Source organism: Malus sylvestris, chromosome 15 (assembly GCF_916048215.2).
Source record: "Malus sylvestris chromosome 15, drMalSylv7.2, whole genome shotgun sequence".
NCBI lineage: Eukaryota > Viridiplantae > Streptophyta > Magnoliopsida > Rosales > Rosaceae > Malus > Malus sylvestris.
In genome coordinates, this window is record NC_062274.1 from 840,946 (window position 1) to 863,370 (window position 22,425).

General features: G+C 37.3%; 2 protein-coding genes and 2 long non-coding RNA genes across 7 annotated transcripts; all 4 read left to right on the forward strand.

Moving 5' to 3' along the window:
* Positions 1–978: 978 nt before the first annotated feature.
* LOC126603143 (ATP sulfurylase 2-like) lies at positions 979–4,355 on the forward strand. The gene is made up of 5 exons (XM_050269886.1): positions 979–1,788; positions 2,438–2,843; positions 3,039–3,299; positions 3,543–3,629; positions 3,936–4,355. Exons 1-5 carry the CDS (start codon positions 1,220–1,222, stop codon positions 4,071–4,073), a joined length of 1,461 nt encoding a protein of 486 aa, XP_050125843.1. The 5' UTR covers positions 979–1,219; the 3' UTR covers positions 4,074–4,355.
* A 2,307-nt stretch (positions 4,356–6,662) lies between these two features.
* On the forward strand, positions 6,663–8,939 carry LOC126602241 (uncharacterized). 2 transcript variants are annotated; one of them, XR_007616047.1, is made up of 5 exons: positions 6,663–6,786; positions 6,894–7,067; positions 7,556–7,748; positions 7,927–8,168; positions 8,267–8,938. It is a non-coding gene; the product is annotated as an uncharacterized LOC126602241 (long non-coding RNA). The 2 variants fall into 2 exon arrangements; XR_007616048.1 differs by having other exon boundaries at positions 6,669–6,786; positions 6,898–7,067; positions 8,267–8,939.
* Positions 8,940–9,033: 94 nt separating this feature from the next.
* Positions 9,034–11,047, forward strand: LOC126602240 (uncharacterized). Of its 3 annotated transcripts, XR_007616045.1 has the most exons (4): positions 9,034–9,094; positions 9,207–9,503; positions 10,339–10,480; positions 10,576–11,047. It is a non-coding gene; the product is annotated as an uncharacterized LOC126602240 (long non-coding RNA). The 3 variants fall into 3 exon arrangements; XR_007616046.1 differs by lacking the exons at positions 9,034–9,094; positions 9,207–9,503 and adding an exon at positions 10,108–10,194; XR_007616044.1 differs by lacking the exons at positions 9,034–9,094; positions 9,207–9,503 and having other exon boundaries at positions 10,096–10,480.
* A 6,911-nt stretch (positions 11,048–17,958) lies between these two features.
* LOC126601111 (protein SMALL AUXIN UP-REGULATED RNA 51-like) lies at positions 17,959–18,812 on the forward strand. Its single transcript, XM_050267776.1, has one exon. The coding sequence runs from the start codon at positions 18,190–18,192 to the stop codon at positions 18,505–18,507; it is 318 nt and encodes a 105-aa protein (XP_050123733.1). The 5' UTR covers positions 17,959–18,189; the 3' UTR covers positions 18,508–18,812.
* Positions 18,813–22,425: the final 3,613 nt, after the last annotated feature.

A 22,425-nucleotide genomic window follows, 5' to 3' on the forward strand; every position in this document is an offset into this window, starting at 1 on the left:
ATGTGTCGGCAGAATAAATGGGACAAGGATAAAATCTCAAAGGTTGTTGAGAAGCTTTGTGCAAGGTAATTTGTGTGTTGAATTGGAGAGGGCCACAATGTTGCATGCAACTCTGTATTTATAGCATCCATACTTTTTGCTTGGAACGGCCTAATAATTTCGTAGAAATCAATTGAAACTCAAACTCGTAGAAACCTATCCCATCCAAAAGCCTATCCGTGGCAGACTTATCCCATCATAACCAAAAACCTAGCCTGCCTAGGCTTCTTACCTCATCATAATTCCATCAAATCACTTCACCAATTGAATCCATCATGCACATTTCCCCTGACGAAGACCATGTACATGCATGATGGTTCATTCACCAAATTAAACTCTAAAAAGTAATTATAATTGATGAAATATAATCACCATATCTCAAGATAAAGCCACGTGCTACAACCCCATTCACTCCAACACGTCCACGAATTCCAAGCCAATTTGAATTGTACCACCCACTTCAATATCAGAAATAGGAATTGTTTTTTATAATAATTAGCCACGTAGGAGATTGCATGCACCTGGGGCTTTGATATGATGAGCCCATTCGAATGTCTTCATGCAATCCTTTGAAGACGGATCAGATAATCTATTTTCAAAACAACCAGCTAGATACTACTAATATTAGGTTTAGATATCCTAGTATATATTAAGAGATAATATTATATTTAAAATCACAATATTATTTCTCAAAATTAATTGAAAATCATTTCAACCGCTTTAACATTTAATAATCTAAAATTCTGCTCATTCAACGATCTCGATTACTCGGACCAATGGTGTAATTTTGAATCCAAACAAGAATCGGTGGGTTTTAAACCTCTAGCCTTTACTTTAGTAACTATGCAATCATATTCAATTGCTTTCAAAGGCTACTTTTTACTTCTGGATTCTGGTCCCGAAAGTCCCTCTAACAACTTGAGCCTTGAGAGTTGAGACCACCCCAGACGCAGCAGCCACAAGCTCACTCAATCCTCAAACGTGTGGGTCTCATTCGGTCCAACCAAATTTATTCCCCGCCGCACTCGCTTTCCCAACCTGACCGAGATGTTGGCCTCTAAATTCAGAGGCCACCACATTCCACTTCCCCACATTAACCGGATCTCCACCCTACAACTCCTCCACTCCTCCACCACCACCACCTCCTCCTCCCTCCCCCCAAATCCCTACCTCCACCAACATGTCTCTCACCATTAAACTCCACGACTGCCATCTCAATCTCCTCAACAACAACCACCTCGGCATCTCCAAACCCAAAACCAAAGTCCCAAACCTCAAGCTCAAATTCCGAACCAAACCCATCTACCACTCCGACCCCTTACTCTCCGTCGTGTACAACTCCACAATGCACGCCTCCTCCACTCACCCGCCTCAATCCGCTGTCATCAAGAGCTCCCTCATCGACCCCGACGGCGGGGCCCTGGTCGATCTCGTGGTGCCGGAGAGCCAGAGAGCTGCTAAGGCTCTGGAGGCGGAGGCGCTGCCCAAGGTGCGGCTGACAAAGATTGATCTCGAGTGGGTCCACGTCATCAGCGAGGGGTGGGCCAGCCCGCTGCGGGGATTTATGAGAGAAGACCAGTACTTGCAGAGCTTGCATTTCAATTCGCTGCGGATCGAAGACGGGTCGTTTGTTAACATGTCGCTGCCCATTGTGTTGGCGATTGACGACGAGACTAAGGAGAGAATCGGGTCCTCGAATAATGTCGGGCTGGTCGGCCCGGGTGGAGATTTGGTTGGTGTATTAAGCAGGTTAATCCTTGTTTATCAGTATTTTACAATCGAGAATCTGGCCGAAATGATCTTTTTCTAAATCTCATTTGCTCAAATGATCAGTTTTATGTATGTGGTCGATATCTGATTACCTAGGTTCGATATTTGATGGTGTCGACGTTTAGATTTTGTTAGAGTAGTCACCGATGAAATTCGAATCCGCACCATCATGCAGACACTTAACTCCTTTCCATGATATTTGATTTTAATTAGTTTAGCGATTGAGATTTGATTGTTGACGATTTTTTAATTTGATATTTATTTTGTTTGCACATGGAAATTTATTATATATATTTTTTTATAATCACCTGATTTCATGCGGAAGGAATGTTCTTATTTGTTTGTTTATTGTGACTGAAGTAAACAAAAATCAAGTTCCCACTTCAAACCGTGTAAAGATGGGGACTTGTTTCTGCTTTTAAAAAGAGTCAATTTGTTTAATTTGTTTCATTGTAATTTCCTTTTAGTGTACACTCGCACATGCAACAGAACAAACATGTTGATTTTTTGGTTATTAATTCACTTGGAATCTCCTTGTGGCAAAAATCATGTGTAATTAATCGAAAATCTCGATACGCTAGTAGCCTAGTATAATTTTGTAATCTGTTATATTTGTTTTTTGTTGCAGCATTGAGATTTACAAGCATAACAAAGAAGAAAGGATTGCTAGGACTTGGGGGTCAACAGCCCCGGGGTTGCCATACGTTGAGGAGGTGATCACTCCGGCTGGAAACTGGCTTATTGGCGGAGATTTGGAAGTACTAGACCGTGTCAAATATAATGACGGGCTTGATCACTACAGGCTCTCTCCTCAACAGCTCCGGAAAGAATTTGACAGGCGTCAAGCTGACGCAGTTTTTGCTTTTCAGTTGAGAAATCCCGTACATAATGGCCATGCTTTGTTGATGAACGACACACGCAGGCGACTCTTGGACATGGGATACAAGAATCCAATTCTGTTGCTTCATCCTTTGGGAGGTTTCACAAAGCCTGACGATGTGCCATTGGATGTTCGGATGGAGCAACATAGCAAGGTAACCGGCCTGCATTCCTTTTGTATGTCTGTGAATATACTAGCAAAATATTTTGACCTGCCATAGCATTCTATCTACATCTTTTCTTTCGTTTTGTTGAAAAGATTTTTTCACTTCTGCATTGAAGTACCGGAGATGCATTGCAAATTTAGATGTCCAAAATGGGTAGTTTTTAAATGTTTTGTTTCTGTTCAGGTCCTAGAAGATGGAGTTCTTGACCCTGAAACTACTATTGTGGGTATATTCCCATCACCTATGCACTACGCAGGTCCAACTGAAGTACAGTGGCATGCCAAAGCTCGGATAAATGCAGGAGCAAATTTCTACATTGTGGGCCGTGATCCTGCTGGTATGGGACACCCCACAGAGAAGAGGGATTTATATGACCCTGATCATGGGAAAAAGGTGTTAAGCATGGCTCCCGGGCTCGAAAAGCTCAATATTTTGCCTTTCAGGGTAGGTGAAACTATACGTTGCTTCTAGTCTTGACATATGGTGCGCTCCATGTGCTTATTTGCTTGGTTGATATATATTATTGGAAATTTTATGCATGTGTTATGTCAGAGTTCTACTAGTTTGGATGCGATGAATTCTTACTTGGTTATATATGGCCCTTGAGATGGTAGTTTTATACGATGACTTGGTATTGGCTCCTCTTTTGTGTGTCGATTAACCTTCTTCTTTAATTATAAATTGCAGGTGGCAGCTTATGACACTGTGGAAAAGAAGATGGCATTTTTTGATCCTTCACGCGCTAAAGATTTCCTCTTCATCTCTGGAACCAAGGTATGAAGAGTATTTGATATTGTTTGTTCTCAATAGTGTATCTCTGGTCGAGGGGAAATACTATATCTTAGCATCAAACTGGCAATATAGTTCTGTTGGTGAAGTTTCGCACCTCACTTGTATAAGTGTGTAAACTACAAGGGGTGCTGAATGCCTACCCGTGATGAAATTCTCAGATGTTGCTTGCTGCCTTAAACCTTATAGAATTGTGTGTGCACGACCGTTGAATTAGATATTTGATTACTAATTAGGAAAATAATCTATCTTCTGTATGCTGTGTATAATTTGGTACACCTGTTGTTTCAGATGCGTGCTTATGCAAAGAGCGGCGAAAACCCTCCTGATGGTTTTATGTGTCCCTCGGGATGGAAGGTTCTCGTCAACTATTACAAGAGCTTGCAAACAGAAGAGGCATCACAGCAACAAGCTGTGTTATCTACTTAGACATCAGTGGTAAATTAATACCATATTATTCAGCTAAGTTAACTCCAATTTAGCCGGAGAAAGAGCGAAGCCTCTAGCCAGATTATAACCTATGCAACACAAGGGTAACCTTGGAGAGTATCTTTTATTTTCCAATCCAGTAGCCAAAAGTGTGCTAATGCCTGTAAAATTGATTTTTTTTTTTCTTGTTTTTTTGTTATCCAATTTTTTTTTTGTTTATGAGCTTATATACAGGGCAAGAATTTGCTTAATATAATGGCCGAGTACTATTTTTTCTTGAAATTAATTGTCATTGATGCGACTGGTACGTTTTGCTGTTTTTTTCTCCTAGTCCAATCGTCAATTTGGGCTCTGTATAAAGTCGTCAATCGGCCCAGGGTGTACCGAGATTTTGGGCTGGCAGAGATGGATAATGATGGCCTTGCCTATAAGATTAGAGTGAAACTTAAAACTATAAACTGGAATGCCATTACTTTAGTCTAAAGAAGGTTTTTCAATTGCACTGTACCAATGAACAGTGTTTTGAACCACATTTCATTTTATTTACAAGCTTGCCACTCGGATGCTTTTAACCAACTTTGACTTAATTTACAAAATTGCCACTCAGGCTTAAAAACCTATTTCAGCCGTTGATTGCATTTCACCTTTGACTCAGCGACAGAGAGGGGAGGGGGACATCTTTGTCGAAGACAATCGCTCCCATTTTTTACTCAGAGACAGTTGGGTGTGCCTCTGGCGAGCGGAGAGAGGGGGACAAAGCGACTACAAAGGAGGGAGACACAGGGCCTGAGAGATTGGAGAGAGATTGGAGCTACGGGTTTGGACTGAGTGAGAGAGAGAGATTTAGGTAGGTGCTATGCCATGATTTATGGGTTTTTCTCCCATTTTAGAGAGAGAGATGGGCCAGGAGAGAGATACAGAGAGGAAAGCATAGGTGTGTGTATTCTTTAGGGTTAACGGGTTACGCACGGAGTCGGTGAGGAGGGGATGGGTGAGGGACGAATGGCAAGGTCTGGGTTTTCAATTTTCTCCCTTGATTCAAAAGGTAATGCATTGCTTTTTTTTTTTCATTGTTTAGTGTCTAATTGCCATTTGCTTTGTTACAATTTTCACTTATATTTTGTTCTTTCATTCAAATTGTAATGGATGTTTATAAATTGTTGAGTTGGGTGCTCGGATTATGTCTCTGTTTTTGTGAATTAGGGTCTTCCACTGATTTAATTTATTTGTTTCTTGATTAATACATACATAAGCTCTTCGCCTCTTAATATATTGATTTAGGTCAATTGTTAAATTCTTGAAAAAAATTGAAAGCATTGTTCATTTTTGTCCCAAATTGGTTTGGTTCTGGTTTCGAAACAGAAACAAAAACATAAACTCCTTCATCTATGATTCACTTATTCCATTCCAGGTATTTCTCCATTTCTCTTTTAATTTCTTACTTTTTGATTCAAGCGTCAATTTTTATTAATTAAATTACAAATAAGTATTATTGACCTTCATTTGGTACCAATCAATCAAGTGAGAGATGAGTTGTTTAAATGTTTGATTTTACTTGAATCATAATCTCCAAGGAGGAAAAAGAGAACGATTGGAATGATTTAGGGTTTAGGTCTTAGTATGTGAGCATGCGTATTGATGACTATAATCAAGGTATCACTTAAGCTCTAATTGTGACTGGTAAATTTTGAATGACTGCTGGTTACGGTTAAAATCCCAAATTCCAATTTGTTGTGTGAAGATGCGAACCACAATTGCTTCCTCTCAGCACAATTAGTTTCCACGATTACTCTCAAACCCTAATTATCTCTCCTCTCTCTAAAATCCATTTTTCGATTTCTGAATAGGGTAAATGGATATTGTTTCTGTGTGCAGGTGTTACTCAGAGAAGTTTGAAGGGCCCTGGGAAAATGAGGATTGCATGATTTTTGGTATTTGAAATGGGTATGTGTTGTTTTTAACGTTTTGGTTCTCACCTGTTCCGTTCTTTGATTTCTGTTGTCTGCCTTCTTCTAGGTTGCTTCGTGAGTTTCATTTTCCGTTGTTGGCTTATGGAATTTGTAAAAATGGTTGTAGTTTTGTGACCAAACCCCGTAAGAGTATGCCGAAACACAGATCAACATGCAGTGAACATACATTGAATTTGAACAAAATTTAATATATAAGTGAAGGCATATGCAATGAACAGACATTGAATTTAAAATTAGGGTAGTTAAGCTTCTGCCTTAATTATTCTTTGTCACTCACTTTTGGAATTTAATTCATTGATTTCAAAGTCACTCATGTACTCTGTCTTACTCTATTCACTAATTTTTAGTATGCGTCATTGAATTTTGTTGTCATATATTATTCGCTCATCTACTACACTAATGTTGAGATTTGGGTATTATTTGTTTTCCCATATGTCCTGTTTTTAAGGGAAATCTAATATATAAATGGATCCAAAAACTCATGTTGCGGCACATTGAATTTATTCAAATATTGATTCTTTTCCTTCTATTCACTTCAGTTGTTGTCTTCTTCTTCTTTCTTTTTTCAATGGCAAGGCCACATGTTGTTGAGCCTTTTGCCGTTACTGGTCTGGTATTTGAAGGAGTAGGTGGAGCACAATCTTTAGGCCCTTTGGAGGAGCTGAAAAACCAGTCTCGACTCCGCCGGCCGAGACATATTCCCATATATGCTCCAGCTCCATAATGAATCGGACATCGGCCCGGTACACTACTCTCACTCTTTCCTGCTTTCATTTTCAAATTTTTTGGAATTTTGCGCTGAATTTCATTTGGGTGATTTGTGAAATTTGTTTTTTTTTTCTTTTGTTAGGCAGCTTTTGGTGTGCCTGCGAATGTTGATTTGGTGATGCGTTTACAATAACATCAAGAGGGAAGAGATTCAAAAGATGTTCCTAGTGTATCTGTTTCATAATTGAAGAGGTTGTTGATGCTTTTGATGCAAAAGTTTCAGCGAAAATGACTGCAAGATGCACACAAGGATCAGGTTAGAGATCTGCGTTGTTTAACATTTCCGTGTAAACACTTTTGAGTCTCAAATATATCTCAAATTTGGGGTGTCGGGTATGGGCTGCTAAAGCTAAAAGTTCTTTTGGCTCATACATTAAAGCGACATGTGCTTTTGGCTCATTTATGTACAAAAGTTGAATCTTTGAATCTGCTTATTTATGTTTTGAAATGAGTGTGTTTGTTGTTCTCCCTACTAGAAGTGTTTCATGTGGAGATTAATCTTTGAATCTGCTTATTCATGTTTTGGGAATGTTAATCTTTTTAATTTTTTCTTTCTAGGAAGAAAATATTTAACAAAATGAATTGTGACTATAAAGTTAATTGAAGCTCTGAAAAATTTTGTGGTCGAAAAGGATGACAGATTACTGTTGCTTTGTTTTTCCTTCCTATCCAAAAACTACCTTTGGATTTCTTGATTGTGTGTTTATTTAATATGTGCTATTATATTCGTTCCCATTATAATAGCAGGACCTACTACACGAGCAGGACCAAGTAGCTGACCCTCTACAACAAAATCAGCCCGCTCGGAAACCCTAGCTTGAATGTGGTTCCAGAGCTCAACGACTGGGTTTACAATGGCAACAAAGTCCGAGTCACCGAGCTTTAGCGCATCATTCACGACCTCTGAAAGCGGAAATGCTTCTCCCAAGCCCTCCAGGTCTCCATCTTTCTTTCTTACCTTGCAATTTGTGTTATCCCATGTTTTGTTGCTCATAAAATGAAAGAAAGTTAAAGAAAGTGAGTGAAAGAGGGAATTAGGATTTTTGTTAGTTTATGTGTTTGTTTGTATCATAAGTAATTGGAAATTCCTCTGCTTTTGTAATAATGTGTTTTAGGTTGCAGATTTCAGAGTGCATGAATCAGAAGGGGATATGCATATTTTCGCTGGTTGAGCATGTCGTGCAGCTGGATTTGATTAGGAAGGCAGAATTTTGCACAAATTGCTGTGAAGTAAAGCCAGTTTGAGCATGTGGGTTGAATCCTATTGGACATTGTTGCATCATGGAGCATGTGATTGCTGGGAAGTTGAAGCTAGGGAGGAAGATTGGGAGTGGGTCTTTTGAAGAACTCTATTTAGGTATGGTAAACAGTGCTTGATATCCTTTTTTTCCTTAGAAAATTATTCATTGTGTTTATTTAATGTGTTTTGTAATGAAATTGCTCTTCTGGTGTTAGGTGTAAATGTACACAGTGGGGAGGAGGTGGTTGTTAAGCTGGTATGTGATCGATCCTCAAATCGTAGATTCAGTTCTGATGTTTGGTTTATGGCTAAATGTTTGCAAGCATTGTATAGTTTTGTGCCTGAGTTATAAATGGATGGCTTCATTAATGTAATGGAGTGTGAGCTTCTGGTAATTCATTATGATTTCATACATGCTTCCATATCTATTGAAATTGTCCAGTTTGCTCATGGATGTTTCTGTATGATTTTGCATGTCTCCCTTGATAAAAGCTTGAGCAAAATATGCTTATGAAATCGATATGTGGTTTAGCTTTATAAATGTGTATGCATCTGTACTGCTTATTTGCTACCCATATAAACATACAACTTTATATGACATTGCCCCCCATTTGAAAATGAGTGTTTTTATGCAATGTTTATGTGTAGGCATTGGAATTAGTGTCTTTTGTTTTTATTTTGATCTCAGCTGCTCAAAACTGAATTTTTTATTGGTGTGAATATATATGTGGACATATAATATCAACATTTGGAGTGAATCTAATTCACTTTAAATTTTCTTAAATTTATTGATTATCAGATGACATAGTTAACAACTTTTGTGATTTTAAAACACTTGGAGGTGATATTTACATAATTAAATAGTCAATTGAAAAATTGACATGAGATGTTAGTTTTACCTGACTGATTTCTTTGTTGGGTTTATTACTGCTCAATGCTAAAACACAAAAATGGTTTTTTGGGCAAGTGGTGATCGGCCCGCCTGGGTTAGGAAAGACCGCTTACTGCAATGGCATGTCTGAGTATATCCAGCTCATCCGAAGGTAAAAAATTTCACTCTAAATTCTGGGTTTTCAAGTTTTTCCATGGCTTCAATTTTGGTTTTTGAATACATCTGAAATATTTACAGTGGTAATTTGTTGTTTTGGCTTGCAGGAAAGTTTTTATGGTACATTTGGATCATTCCGTCGATGCAGTGCCATATCCTTTTCAGGGTGTTATTTTTTTCATGTTTATTGTTCGTAATTTGTAGTGTTGCATTGCATTCCAACATCGAATATTGAGGGTAATAGAGTAGATCTACTGGTTCACCTTCTTTCATTTGGTGCTTTCAACTTTGAATTTTTTAATCCTACTCATTTTGCTTAGTTTTTGTTCGATTTGGGTTTTGCAGTTTAGAGCCGATTTGGGGATTTTGAAATGGTGGACGCTGGGCCAGTTACACCACAACAGGTACTTCAATTTCAATGCCATGACTGTGCATTTCATTTGCGTAATTTGATCTTCTACTGATTTCGATTGAATTCCAAGAATTTTTTTAAGGGAGTTTTAACGAAAAGTTCACGGTACTGTTCACTTTAACGAAAAACCACATTTTTACACTAAAAAGTCAAACCTGGTACTATTCACTTTACCCTTTATTTTGTCCTTATCATTAAAACTCAAAGTTTTCAAGCCCTTTTCATTAGTTTTCCTTTTTTTTTTTAATTGCTTAGTTTAATTTGTTGTTGCTCAATTGTTATGAAGATCTGTGAATGTGCATGAATTATTGGTTTCTGATTGAACAATGTGAAGTTGCTTGGTGTTTTAAGTTCTTGATCCAAAGAAAGTTGCATTATTTCGTAATGGCGTTGCTACTTGTAGTGGTTGTTCATATTACTGTGTCATTTTATTTATGCAACACTTATATGATACTTTTCTTATTGGCTGTATGTCAATATCATCAATATCTTATGGATTAATACGCTTACCATTTCGTATATATATGTTTTGATTCATGTTAAACTTTTTGTATTGTTTTTGTGTTTGTCATTGGCAAGTGAATTTGAAAACATTCATAGTTATCCATAGGACCTTGAGGGAGTGTGCAATTAGTATTCATATATATGGTATTTTATGTTAACGATGAAAGCATCTGGTTTAGGTTTGTCCTCAAAATTTATGCTTAGTTGTAATAATGCTTTTGCTTAGTTGTTCATGTAAAAATGGAACTTTATTTTTTGTACATATATCATTTTATATTCGTTTAATGTTTGAACTTATGCTTATTAACTTGGTTATTGGTAAGGCTCTTCTAGAGGCAGTGTTGGCGTGTAGATGATGAGGAGGAAATGACGAAGGCAGATGACCAAAAAGGTCTTATAGAAGAAGAAGAAGCTCAGAAGTCTGATACACCAAGCAACTCCATCTGAAAGTGGAAGAATCCAAAGGTAAACCCCTTCAAACTCTTCGATTATGGTGTTCTTTAGTTGATTGCAAGACTAGAACTTGAAAAACTAACTTATGCATATAATTTTTTGTGAAGAAACTGCAGTCCAGTGGCTGTATAAAAGAAAAGGACAACGCATGCTCTCTCTCTCACAGTAACTCTGTGTTCCTCTCCCCCCAAACCTAATGGCTTCAACCCAATTCAAGGCTTGCTCGGATCGGGACCTCTTGGAGATTCGGAGCTCCATATGAGATAATTTTCCCCAAATTGTATTCAATCTATGTTGCTTCATTTCATTTTCCATTTTAATTTGGAATTGTTGATATTTTAGGCGGGTATTGCATGTATAACCACAACAATTTTTGTGTTGGATTGGGGTCAAATTGTCTAGCTTTATTAGCTATTTGGTCGCCTGTGTATTTGTAATATGAATAATATGAATTAGGGTTTTTCTGTTAGTGTCCGATTGGTTAAGAAAGGATGCTTCTTTTTTGTTAGCATGCATATTTAAGCTGTAAACATCTGAAAAACTGCTAAATTGAAGTGAAATTTCCAGTTTTTGAGCTCAGTTTCAGGTCTTTACCTTTGAATTTGTTTACATGTATCCCAGCTGAAGCTACATAATTGTGTTGAATTTATTCTATTTAAATGTGTTTTATTCATCCGATTACACCTGAAACAATGGGTTTCCGCAGCAACGTGTGGGCATATTTTCTCGTACATATCTAAACCAATTAAGTACTATCATGCGGAAGAGTTAAAATACAGAGCAACTGATTGACTTGGGATACTGCAACAATGTTGTGTGTCGTCCCAATTGTAGATAACACGGCAGTATCTATTGTTATGCTTTTTACTTGAGAGGTAGATAAAACTTTCAGATCTCTCATTGCCTACATAGGTAGCTCCTTATTAGCTACTGAACCTACTTCAGCCAGGAAAGTTTAATTTGACAAAGCGAAATGATTTTTGCTCTTTTTTTTCTTTTTCTATCTTGTAAAAAACGATAGATTTGTTGGATCAAAGAGCTGACGGAGTTCGAACTCATGCCGTACTGGATGGTCAACACTCATTTTCACTATTGTGGTTGAGGGCCACTTGCATTCTTCTTTTCTTCTTCACTATAGTCTTATTTTCACAATACTCCTCTTGTCTCTACCCTTAGGATTGAATGAAGGAAAAAATAATAATTAGAGAAACGAAAAGTGATATAGTGGTATTCCTCTTCACTGGTAAGTGAGAGATTTTAGGTTCGATTATCGCTAAAGACGAATTTGAACCACATTATTGCTAGCTCATTGCGAGGCTTAGTCCACTCCCTTACCTTTTTAGTGTAAACAATATCGTTTGTTCAAAAAAAAAAAAAATGTCTAAATAACATTCCGTCGACAAAACCCAAAGGGCACCTGATGCACAAGGTTCTTCATGCTTTCCAATATTTTATTTCTCCATATTTATGCCTCCAAGTCCAATCTATTCAAGTTGGGCTATGGAATCGACCATGCATGGAACGAACAAATGATCCAACCTGGCATTGGACCCTCATATGTAAAATGTTGTCCTTGTTTGTCCTGTGGGTCACTTATGTTTTGGTGTTGTCGACTAATATTTAACTTCCGATATACAAATTTTGGCCATCTAAAACACATTACATGTGCGCATACATATGGTTAAGCTACATCTTTGGTTCTCCAGGTTCCAAAGCTGAGCTGTAATGAGACCAAATCTTAGGCCTAATCCGGAAGAATGACTTACATGCATCCTCAAAATCTCACTCGGTGTTTCAGATCATAATTCAATGTCAAGCAGGAAAACATATGACAATATTGTAACTTTCACAAGATATGCCACAATTGCAAGCCAAAGGGTTATCTAAATCCTTGTCAATGAGGATACGATCCTCTTTCTTAATCTCTCTCCTCACGCGACATCTCGTGTAATAAGTCGCATTTTGCTTTCTGCTCAGAGTGACGATGGCTTATATATATAATTTTCTTTTAGAGAATACTAATACATGGTACTTTAGCCTGAGCAATTAGATACTCACTATGGAACCGTTGTGTCTCATAGACTTTATCTGGTATCGTGGTATTCACGCGCTTCACTTGAATGAACTTGATCAATGACCGACGTGAAATTGGCGGCATGTGTTGCTCATTATGTGGCCATTCCATGTGACAGGGCGTACAAAAGAATGTAAGAATCTCACATCATAATCATAAACTTGACAAGATGAAATACGATCGGTGATTCAACTATTAATTGTTAGGGTTATGTTTGGGGTTATCTTTAAGTGCTTTAATCTCTTTGGGAGCAATTGCATGTGCTAGCTTGTTGGGTCATTTTCTGGTTCAACTTTCTACCCCAGCTTTAGCTACATCATCACAAAAGAAGACGACTTGCCCTAGTATGTACAGTCTGAGTCAGTAACTGCCTTTGGTGACAAAGAAGGGGGTCCATATCCTTATTTTCTCTGTTTTTATCCACCATTTACCAAACCAACCTAAACCCCAGAACATGCGAACTGCAAAGAGGTTGCTTATTTTCAAGATTGTAAAACCCTATGGCCCCAGTCAAAATGTTTGCATTTAAAGCCTTCAATTCCATACCAGCTTAGCTTTCCTCCTTTAATATGCGTAGTTACGTAAACAAGTTTCTCACCTTTACACAATTTTGGATAGGGTTTCTTTCACCATGTGATGGTGTAGAAAAACTTGTGTAGTAATGCTTTGTTCACATCATTTGTGTACTACACCGCATCACCGCTTTAAAAGCATTGTACTCCTTGCATTTTAGTCTCATCGAACCTAGTCAGGCAGCTCTATTGAAGATTTAATCGTGAGTCGTAATGGAGATTATATGAACCAGCCCAAAGCATGTTTAAGGTAAATGAATGATAGATAGGATGTCCCTGGTCATGCGTAAAACTTGAACAGATACCTTGATCATGTCATTTGTATAACGCCTCTTCAAAAACATTGGACCCTAGCATCACTCGATCCAAAGTTTTTAGTTTAGCAGTCTTATTGAAGATTTACTCGTTAGTCGTACGTGATGTAGACTACATGAACCGAAAATTCTAAAAATGAACTGCCCCATAGCATGCGCAAGGTGAATAGACGGCTGAAAATTATAATCAAACTGTCCAGTCTTCTTGTTAACTCACCAGTTGTAGTTCTTCCTAAGTTTCAATCTAATCAGAATTTCAAATACTTGAAGCCTTACACACCAAGTACCAAGCCCAGCTAATTGTCTGGCTTTCTAGTACTGATGGTAATGTGAAAGGGAGGACATTGCCGGACAAATGCCGTATCAGAGCATTTAAATGGGCAATGTTATAGTTGAGAAACACAGCCTTTTTCTGTACCTCATAACGTGCGGGGGTAGGGGGCAATGGCCCCTCGATTGAACCCACATCATTTGATTTAATTCATGCAATTATTTATTACAGCCAGGCTAGCAAAGGTAGCAATATATAAGCATCAATCGAGCGTTACTACTATATATTTCTCACTAAATTTAGAATTTATGATCGGAATTTTTTTAAACCTCGACAGTACTAAAGAAATTTTATTGAATAAGAAAAAAGAAACATCTAATTGGTAGCAATATATGAGCATCACTCGACTAGTTCCTTACTAAGGATCCCATTTTATTGTTGCAAAAACAAAATTGGCATAGAACCATCGCGTGAATCATGCATGTATTTACAATATACATTTCACCGTCCTCCCATTTTTGCTTCAAGATACAAAAATCTTGTAGCGTAAATACAGAGTTCCTATGAAGACATATCGTCTTATTTTTTTGCTACGGTAGAACAAGATCATTATTCAGAAAAAACTTAAATATGTACTGCTGGTGGTACGTACTAGCAGTAGCAGAACGACTAAACACAGGCCATGCGCCCTATCTATCCATTGTTTTTTGTAAAGCTAACTCAATACGAGTTAGTATAATAATGTGTGTATTTATATGAGTTAGGAGATCTTAAAGACAAAGACATCTTCTTTCGTTTGTAGCCATTTAATTCTGTTAGCTTAACTAGAAACATCAACAATAACCAATTGCTATATATATACACATACATGTCTCACTTTCACTTACCAGGCCCTTCCATGATTTTTTTTTTCTTCTTACAAAAGATAGAATATTATATGCTAATTTATCTAAATTATACACTAAGCTCAAATCTGACTCGTTCCATGAATTTTGGCTACTTTCTTGGTTGCCTTTCACGGTTGAGTTTCAAGCGTTCAAATTGAACATCAATGCAGCAGCAATTTGGTACGTCTACTTTGGTTTAATTATTATGTTTTCGACAATCGATTATGTTTTTCTAACAAAGCTTTACATGAAACGGAAATGCTAAAGTAATGAGAGAATACGTCTAAGGTCTATGTTTCTTGTTCTTGTACGTAAAAGGCTTCCGGCATGAATTGATCCATTGTCACGGGTGCATGTGCCTGCATGGTGGGTGGCCCGGTGGGGGAGGGGTTTTTTTTGGGGGGCTGAGGGGTCTCATTAGCCGTTCAAAATGCTGCAAGCAAAAGTGGTTGTGCATGTGAAAAACTGCAAACTCATCTGCCAAAGATTTTATAGAAAGAAAACACGACAAATGATAAACCCAGCAAGCATTTAAGATGAACCAGCCCCCTACACCCCACAGCTTACAGCAAAAACTGCGTCGTACGTACGTTTCAGTACATGCATATATGGATTATACTGATTATTGATATAACATAAAGTAAATGATTCCATGGTAAATAGCTATACACACACCCACATACATATAAAACCCTAGTATTTTCACTGTAGCAAGTGATTCGAAGAATTGTTTGTGGGCCAAGCCATCCTTTTACGATGGTAATTGGCTAAACTGCGATCAAACTATGTCGAGGTCCTTGTGACTAGTAAGTTAAGAATATGTCTTTGACTATGGTAGCACGGTTCTAAAAATTCCCGTTTAAACGCTAGACGATTGGTTACCGTCCCAATTAATACTTAAGCGTTTGAAAATTAAGAAATTGTGCCTAGATCTGCTGAGGTGCCCGCCTAGACCGCCTAGGCACCCTCCTAGGTCGCGACTCAATTAGACAGACAATATATAACTTTTAATTTTGGATTTTATTTTTTTCAATAAATTGTAAGAGACTTGTTGCATGCTTAAATGAACGCACATTATATCCTTGGTCCCCATGTTTTCATTATGTTCTAATACTTCATAATATATATGTCATTCTATTTTGTAGTTTATGATGAAATTATATATATTTTAAGTATAAACAGACACTGTCACATCCCCGCCCGGGGCGGATCACTTCTCGGACCCGCTCCACCACCATAGCACGATATTATCCGCTTTGGGCCCCGACTACGCCCTCACGGTTTTGTTTCTGGGAACTCACGAGCAACTTCCCAGTGGGTCACCCGTCCTGAGAGTGCTCTGGCCTCCTTCTCACTTAACTTCGAAGTTCCTACGAAACCCGAAGCCAGTGAGCTCCCAAAAGGTCTCGTGCTAGGTAGGGATGGGAATACACATTTAAGGATCACTCCCCTGGGCGATGTGGGATGTCACAATCCACCCCCCTTAGGGGCCCGACGTCCTCGTCGGCACACTCGTGGCCAGGGTTAGGCTCTGATACCAAATTGTCACATCCCGACCCGAGGCGGACCACATCTTGGGCCTGCTCCACCACCATAGCACGATATTGTCCGCTTTGGGCCCCGACTACGCCCTCACGGTTTTGTTTCTGGGAACTCACGAGCAACTTCCCAGTGGGTCACCCATCCTGGGAGTGCTCTGGCCTCCTTCTCACTTACCTTCGGAGTTCCTACGGAACCCGAAGCCAGTGAGCTCCCAAAAGGCCTCGTGCTAGGTAGGGATGAGAATACACATTTAAGGATCACTCCCCTGGGCGATGTGGGATGTCACAGACACTTATTTATACGAAATATAATAGATTAGCCCGCCAAGGTGTTAGGCCCCAACCCGCCACCTGACTAGCGCCTAGCGTCTTTTAGATCTTTGATTATAAGCGAAACACTGACTTTGACAGTATTCAAACTCAGTCACACACGGTTAATACAGTGGAAGCAACATGATAGTAGGGAGTTCAACCATAAAACCCTAGGGTAAGAATACGAGGAAATCTCAAAGTTTATTTAATAATATGAATAAGAAGGTTTAAATACTCCAAAATTGTTTAATCCTTCTTGCAAACCTACCTCCAAAAGGAAAATAAATTAGCAATAAAATTCTGAAAATTCCCCAAAATATGAGAATTTCTTGAAATCATGCGCTCAGAATTTCTAGCACTCTAGGCAAAAAGTACATAAGTTTTTTCTTTGGGTGGAATATTGACTTAAGTACATAATTGGAGCTCGTAATTTTAGCTTTACACGAGTTTGTCGAGTTGCTCTATGAACTTGTCTACTAACTATCTTAACATATATTTGTCACGTGTTTTAATTTTTTTTTACATGATAATTCTTTATTGAGTTGAGTTAACTTAACAATGTTGTCTTGATAGCATACGTAAATTTCTCTTTTACATACTAACAATTAATCAAGGTGGTTGCAAAGTTGAAACAATATGGACGGTGTTAAGAAGGTTCTCAATTTTCAACTATCAAATCAAATGAATCGAAGATAATTAAAAGATAAAAATTAATAAAGACCGCGTGGAATGTAAAAAGAAGTGTATGAATATCATCAGCCGACAATATATAATGAAATCGAAGAATGAGTTAAACAACCCTAAAAGAGGAGACGAAGAAGACTATGAACCCTAATTAAAACTTGAAATAAATAGCATTCCAAACAGACCATGGTCGATTAAAAAGAGAGGCCATGAAAATTGCAAAAAGTTTTTTTGGTAGCTTACCCCTAGAGCTAGCCTACGTTAATAGTAGTAATGTACACTGTACACTGCATTACATTTTATTTTATCGTCAATATTATTTCCAGGAAATTTCACTATTTCCTTTTTATGCTTCGTACAAAATCTGAATCAAACACTACAAATAAAGTAAATAAGTACAAATGAAACTTGCACTAGGAAATTGGTGGGATGTTTCTCAAAGTGAATGTACACCAAATGAGACAAAAATTGCATCAATATTAATATTATTAAAAATGTATCGATAACATGTTGATACATTTTATTGATAACAATGATATCGACACATTATTAATATCAGATGTAATACATAAACAATCTGTTACATCTGTTTCATTGCCGGACTTTGCTTGCATGGGTAAAATCTGAATCAAATACCACTAAAAAGTAAAAAGTAAGTATAAATAAGCAGTAGAAAAGTGGTGGTGTTTCTCATTAGAGATAATGAGTTGAAATTGCAAGGGGGAGGGAGGGACCAAGTTGTCTTTTGGAGAGCAACAGTTGGATCTAAACCCAATGGGGTTGCCTCCCTCCATGTCCTTTGAGCTCACCAGTCGCTACAGGCCCCCCAAAGCAACCCTCTCTGTCTTTCTCTCTCCAATTGTCCCTACAACCCCACATGACTCTGTTTCTCTCTCTAGCCCCTAATCTCTCTGTGTCTCACCATAAATACCCCTGCACTTGCCCTCACCGCTTACACACAATTCCTTAACCCTCCTCCCCCTTTCACTCAGGACTCCCCACAAACCCCCCCCCCTCAATTCTCCCTCTGAAGCATTTCATCAAACACATAGCGAACAACTGCAAAATGGCCATCAGAAAATCAAACCGGCTTCCGCAAACAGCCGTTCTGAAGCAGATTCTCAAGAGGTGCTCCAGCTTGGGAAAAAAGCAGCAACACTACGACGAACAGGGCCTCCCTCTCGATGTCCCAAAAGGTCATTTCGTCGTCTATGTCGGAGAAAACAGAAGCAGATACATCGTACCGATCTCCTTCCTGACCCGGCCCGAGTTCCAGAGCCTGCTCCATCAAGCAGAGGAAGAATTCGGCTTCGATCACGACATGGGTCTCACGATTCCTTGCGAAGAAGTCGTTTTTCAGACATTAACTTCCATGCTGCGGTGAAAAAGTCTGGATTTTTGGGAGAAAATGGCTGAAAAATAAGCAAGACGAAGCTGCTGAACTGCTTCTCTGTTTTTTCAAGTTTTCTCCTTTATTTATTTTTTCTCCTTTTTTTTGGGTTGTTTTTTTTTTTACAAATTTAACTCTGACCCAAGATTAAATCCGAGAAATTAAACCCATGGAGATACTGTCATCTGGGTTTGAAATTGTAAATCTGATAAAGTGTGAGACTTTACTCACGATGGCGGTGCGGTGGTTGTACACCCAAATCAAATATTTTAATATTAATATTAAATTTGAGGTTGTCACCTTTTTTCTTGTTTCCCCGGCTCTTGCTTTCTGGGTTTTTGTCTGGTGCGCGTGCATGTACTTTGCATATTTTGTGCTGCTCTGTCTGCCTTTGCTTAACTTAAAACAGTTTTATCAGTTAAAACTGTTGATACCAAGACAGATTCTTAAGTTCATCTTCAATGGTCTAGTCAAATAAAATAGGCAAAATTGTGCAAACGGTGGCAAGTTTTTGCCTACATGACTCATCCAATCGACTACACCATTGGTGCATGTTTTTGCCTCTGGAACTCATCCAAACGGATGTGATTGTCCATTTGCCTACTCCGTAGAAAATTTCTTATCGGACAACACAGGTACATAGAGCATCTTCAATGGTCTAGTCCGATAAAATAGGCAAATTTGTGCAAACGTGGCAAGTTTTTGCCTACATGACTCATCCAATTGACTACACCATTGGTGCATGTTTTTGCATCTGGAACTCATCCAAATGGATGTGATCGTCCATTTGCCTACTCCGTAGAAAATTTCTTATCGGACAACACAGGTACATAGAGCATCTTCAATGGTTTAGTCAGATAAAATAGGCAAAATTGTGCAAACGTGGCAAGTTTTTGCCTACATGACTCATCCAATTGACTACACCATTGGTGCACGTTTTTGTCTCTGTAACTCATCCAAACGGATGTGATCGTCCATTTGCTTAATCCACAGAAAATTTCTTATCGGACAACATAGGTACATAGAACATCTTCAATGGTCTATGGTCTAGTCATATAAAATAGGCAAAATTGTGCAAATGTGGCAAGTTTTTGCCTACATAACTCATCCAATCAATTACACCATTAGTGCATGTTTTTGCCTCTGTAACTCATCCAAATGGATGTGATCGTCCATTTGCCTACTTCATTGAAAATTTCTAATGGGACAACACAGGTACATAGAATATTCTATTTACATATATTTTGCAAGCAACTTTCGAGTCATCTGAATACAAATTTTGAGCATATACTCATTTTCTAAACAAAATTTATAAAAAAAAAAAGCAAACAAAAATATTTGGCTCCTTAAGAACACATTTTTTTTTTTTACAAACAAATCACAGCTCATCAATTGTGCGTAAACAATTTTTGCGTGCTTGTAGTAAGTTAACTCAACTACTCAATGAATCAATTGCTAAACAACTTTTATAGAGAAATTAAAAATGGTTTGAATTTTATCTCCCAAGAAATATTTGACTCGTCGAATATAATCACTCATTTCTTATTACTGGCCAATAACAACTCATCAGCTTCATAAACTTTTTCATTTACCTGAAATTCTTCGTTGTGGGGGTGAGCTTCTTTTAACTTAGAATATTATGAATTTGGTCGAAAAGTGTAATCATGAACCCTATAAAATATAAATTGCAGACCCACAAATTGGATGGTTAAGATTTCAGACCCAATTGGCATTCTCAAAGAAGCTTTGATTTTATAGCAAACTGTCGCTGGAGCTTGGACCAGGAAATTTAAACGAGGATATGATATTTTTCATCATTTCCACCACTAGCCATCACCATCAACATCTTTAGATAAGCTTCTTATTTCATTTCATGTGTTGGCAGATAAGAATTTACATGACACAAAATACTACAGTAACGGTGTATCAGGATTGCAGCTTTAATGCTGGTTTCTTTAGTCTATAATGGTAAATTCAACACATTAGATATTGCAGTATACTCAAATAGTACTATACATGTGAGAAAGCATAGTCAATGTCCGAACTCTCTCAAAGAGTGACTCTCCATAAACTTTTTGACACATCATGGTTTAACGTCAATTCATGTACCAATATTATAGAACATTGTGCAAAAAACATGAGGTGACATAAAGTTTATGAAAGTCTCACTTTTGACAGAGTTTCCTTAACATTTCTTTTGAACAAAACTCTCTTTTTTTGAATTGAAAGTTTCAACTTGAAACCTAAAAAAAGTTTGCTTTCTTCTTGTAAAATGCCTTGATTATGTTTTAAACTAATTTTTTTTAATAATGATAATAATAGTTGTTACAGGAATATTCTTAATTTCATAGGTTCTTGGATCAAAGAAATTATGGGATATACTATTGAAAATGAAAAAAAGATAAGATCCCACCTGCACATGGAAATTTTAGGGAAAACATTTGATATCGCTCAAGGAAATGAGGGAAAACTTCATTATTCGAGTGATATGACGACATGGATGGTTAGGGTTTTTGAGGAATACTCAAACATATGGGATTTGATCATGAGAAAGTGGTCAGACTAACTACGAGATCAAACTGCTATGAGTTTTTCTTCAAGAAAGGTATTGACATACAAGGAGAAAATTGTACAACGAAATTCATAGTATATATAACAAGAAATGTCCATTCCTTAAAAATATTCTCTCCTTTTCTTCATTTTTTCTTTCTTTTTAACCTTTCATTTGGTTTCGGTCGGACCACTCTTCATGGGTCTTTTAGTTATCAAAAGTGCAACAAACAAACCCCCAAAAAGGCTCGTAAAGATATAATTATTTGGTTAAGTAATTTGTGTTGATATAGATTAGAAACCCTAAGGCAGGCCCCAAGATCTGCTTAAATCTTTGACTTTGGAGCCATGAATCGACAGTTTAATTGTCAGAAGTTTGAAATATCCCTATCTATATGGAATAGGACGGGGAACGCACTTTTTAACAGTCATTTTGTAGGGTATATATCCAAATGTATTTTAATAATCTAAATAGTTTATTTTTTAATATTCTTTCAAAAGTCATGTGTACAAAAAAATCATCGAACTCTGATATCAATTGATCGTTGGATTAAAATAAAATCATTTTAGTGTTTATTTAAAAACTTATCCATTTTCTTCACTAAAATTTAATGTCTTCATGATTTTGAATTTATCTAATATTTTGCCACGGTAAGTAAGAAAAATGACTTAAAATATAAACAGTTCGAATTTAAAAAAATATATAAAATCAGTATTACAAAATAAGTATAAGAAAATAAGTATCTCGCGATCCTGACTCGTATATCTATCTATCTAATATATGGTAAACGGATGAAGATCATAGAAGATAACATGGCTAGTTGGGCGAGTGGTAGTGGAGTCATCTTTTGAGAAGTAGACCGTTTACTTGGAAAAACCATGAAATACAATATAAAATAACAAATATCTATTCACTGAATCATGCTAACAAAGCTTTCTCCTGTATCCAATTAATTACAAACTATGTAATATATATATATTTATTTATTTATTAATTAGTTTAAAAGTTACCACTCGTTTGAAAATCTTAAACTGAATTTCATCGATTCTGTCTCGACATATATAATAGAATTGGCGGATCTGTGATTCTATGCGTGTTCATGTATCAACTCCCTACTTATTAAGGAATATATTTATTTATTTTTGTCATATCTTTTTTTTTTTTTTTTTTGAGAACTTATTTTGGTTATATCTTTATACCAAAGGATGGAAGTATGAGGATGTATGAATAGAATTTTACGGCTTAATCTTTATTGTATTGCATAATAGACAATATATACAAGATACAATCCTTGTTCTATAAGGAAACAATAAAAGACACACAACTAACCTTCCTAATAAAGGATTCTAATATTTACAATA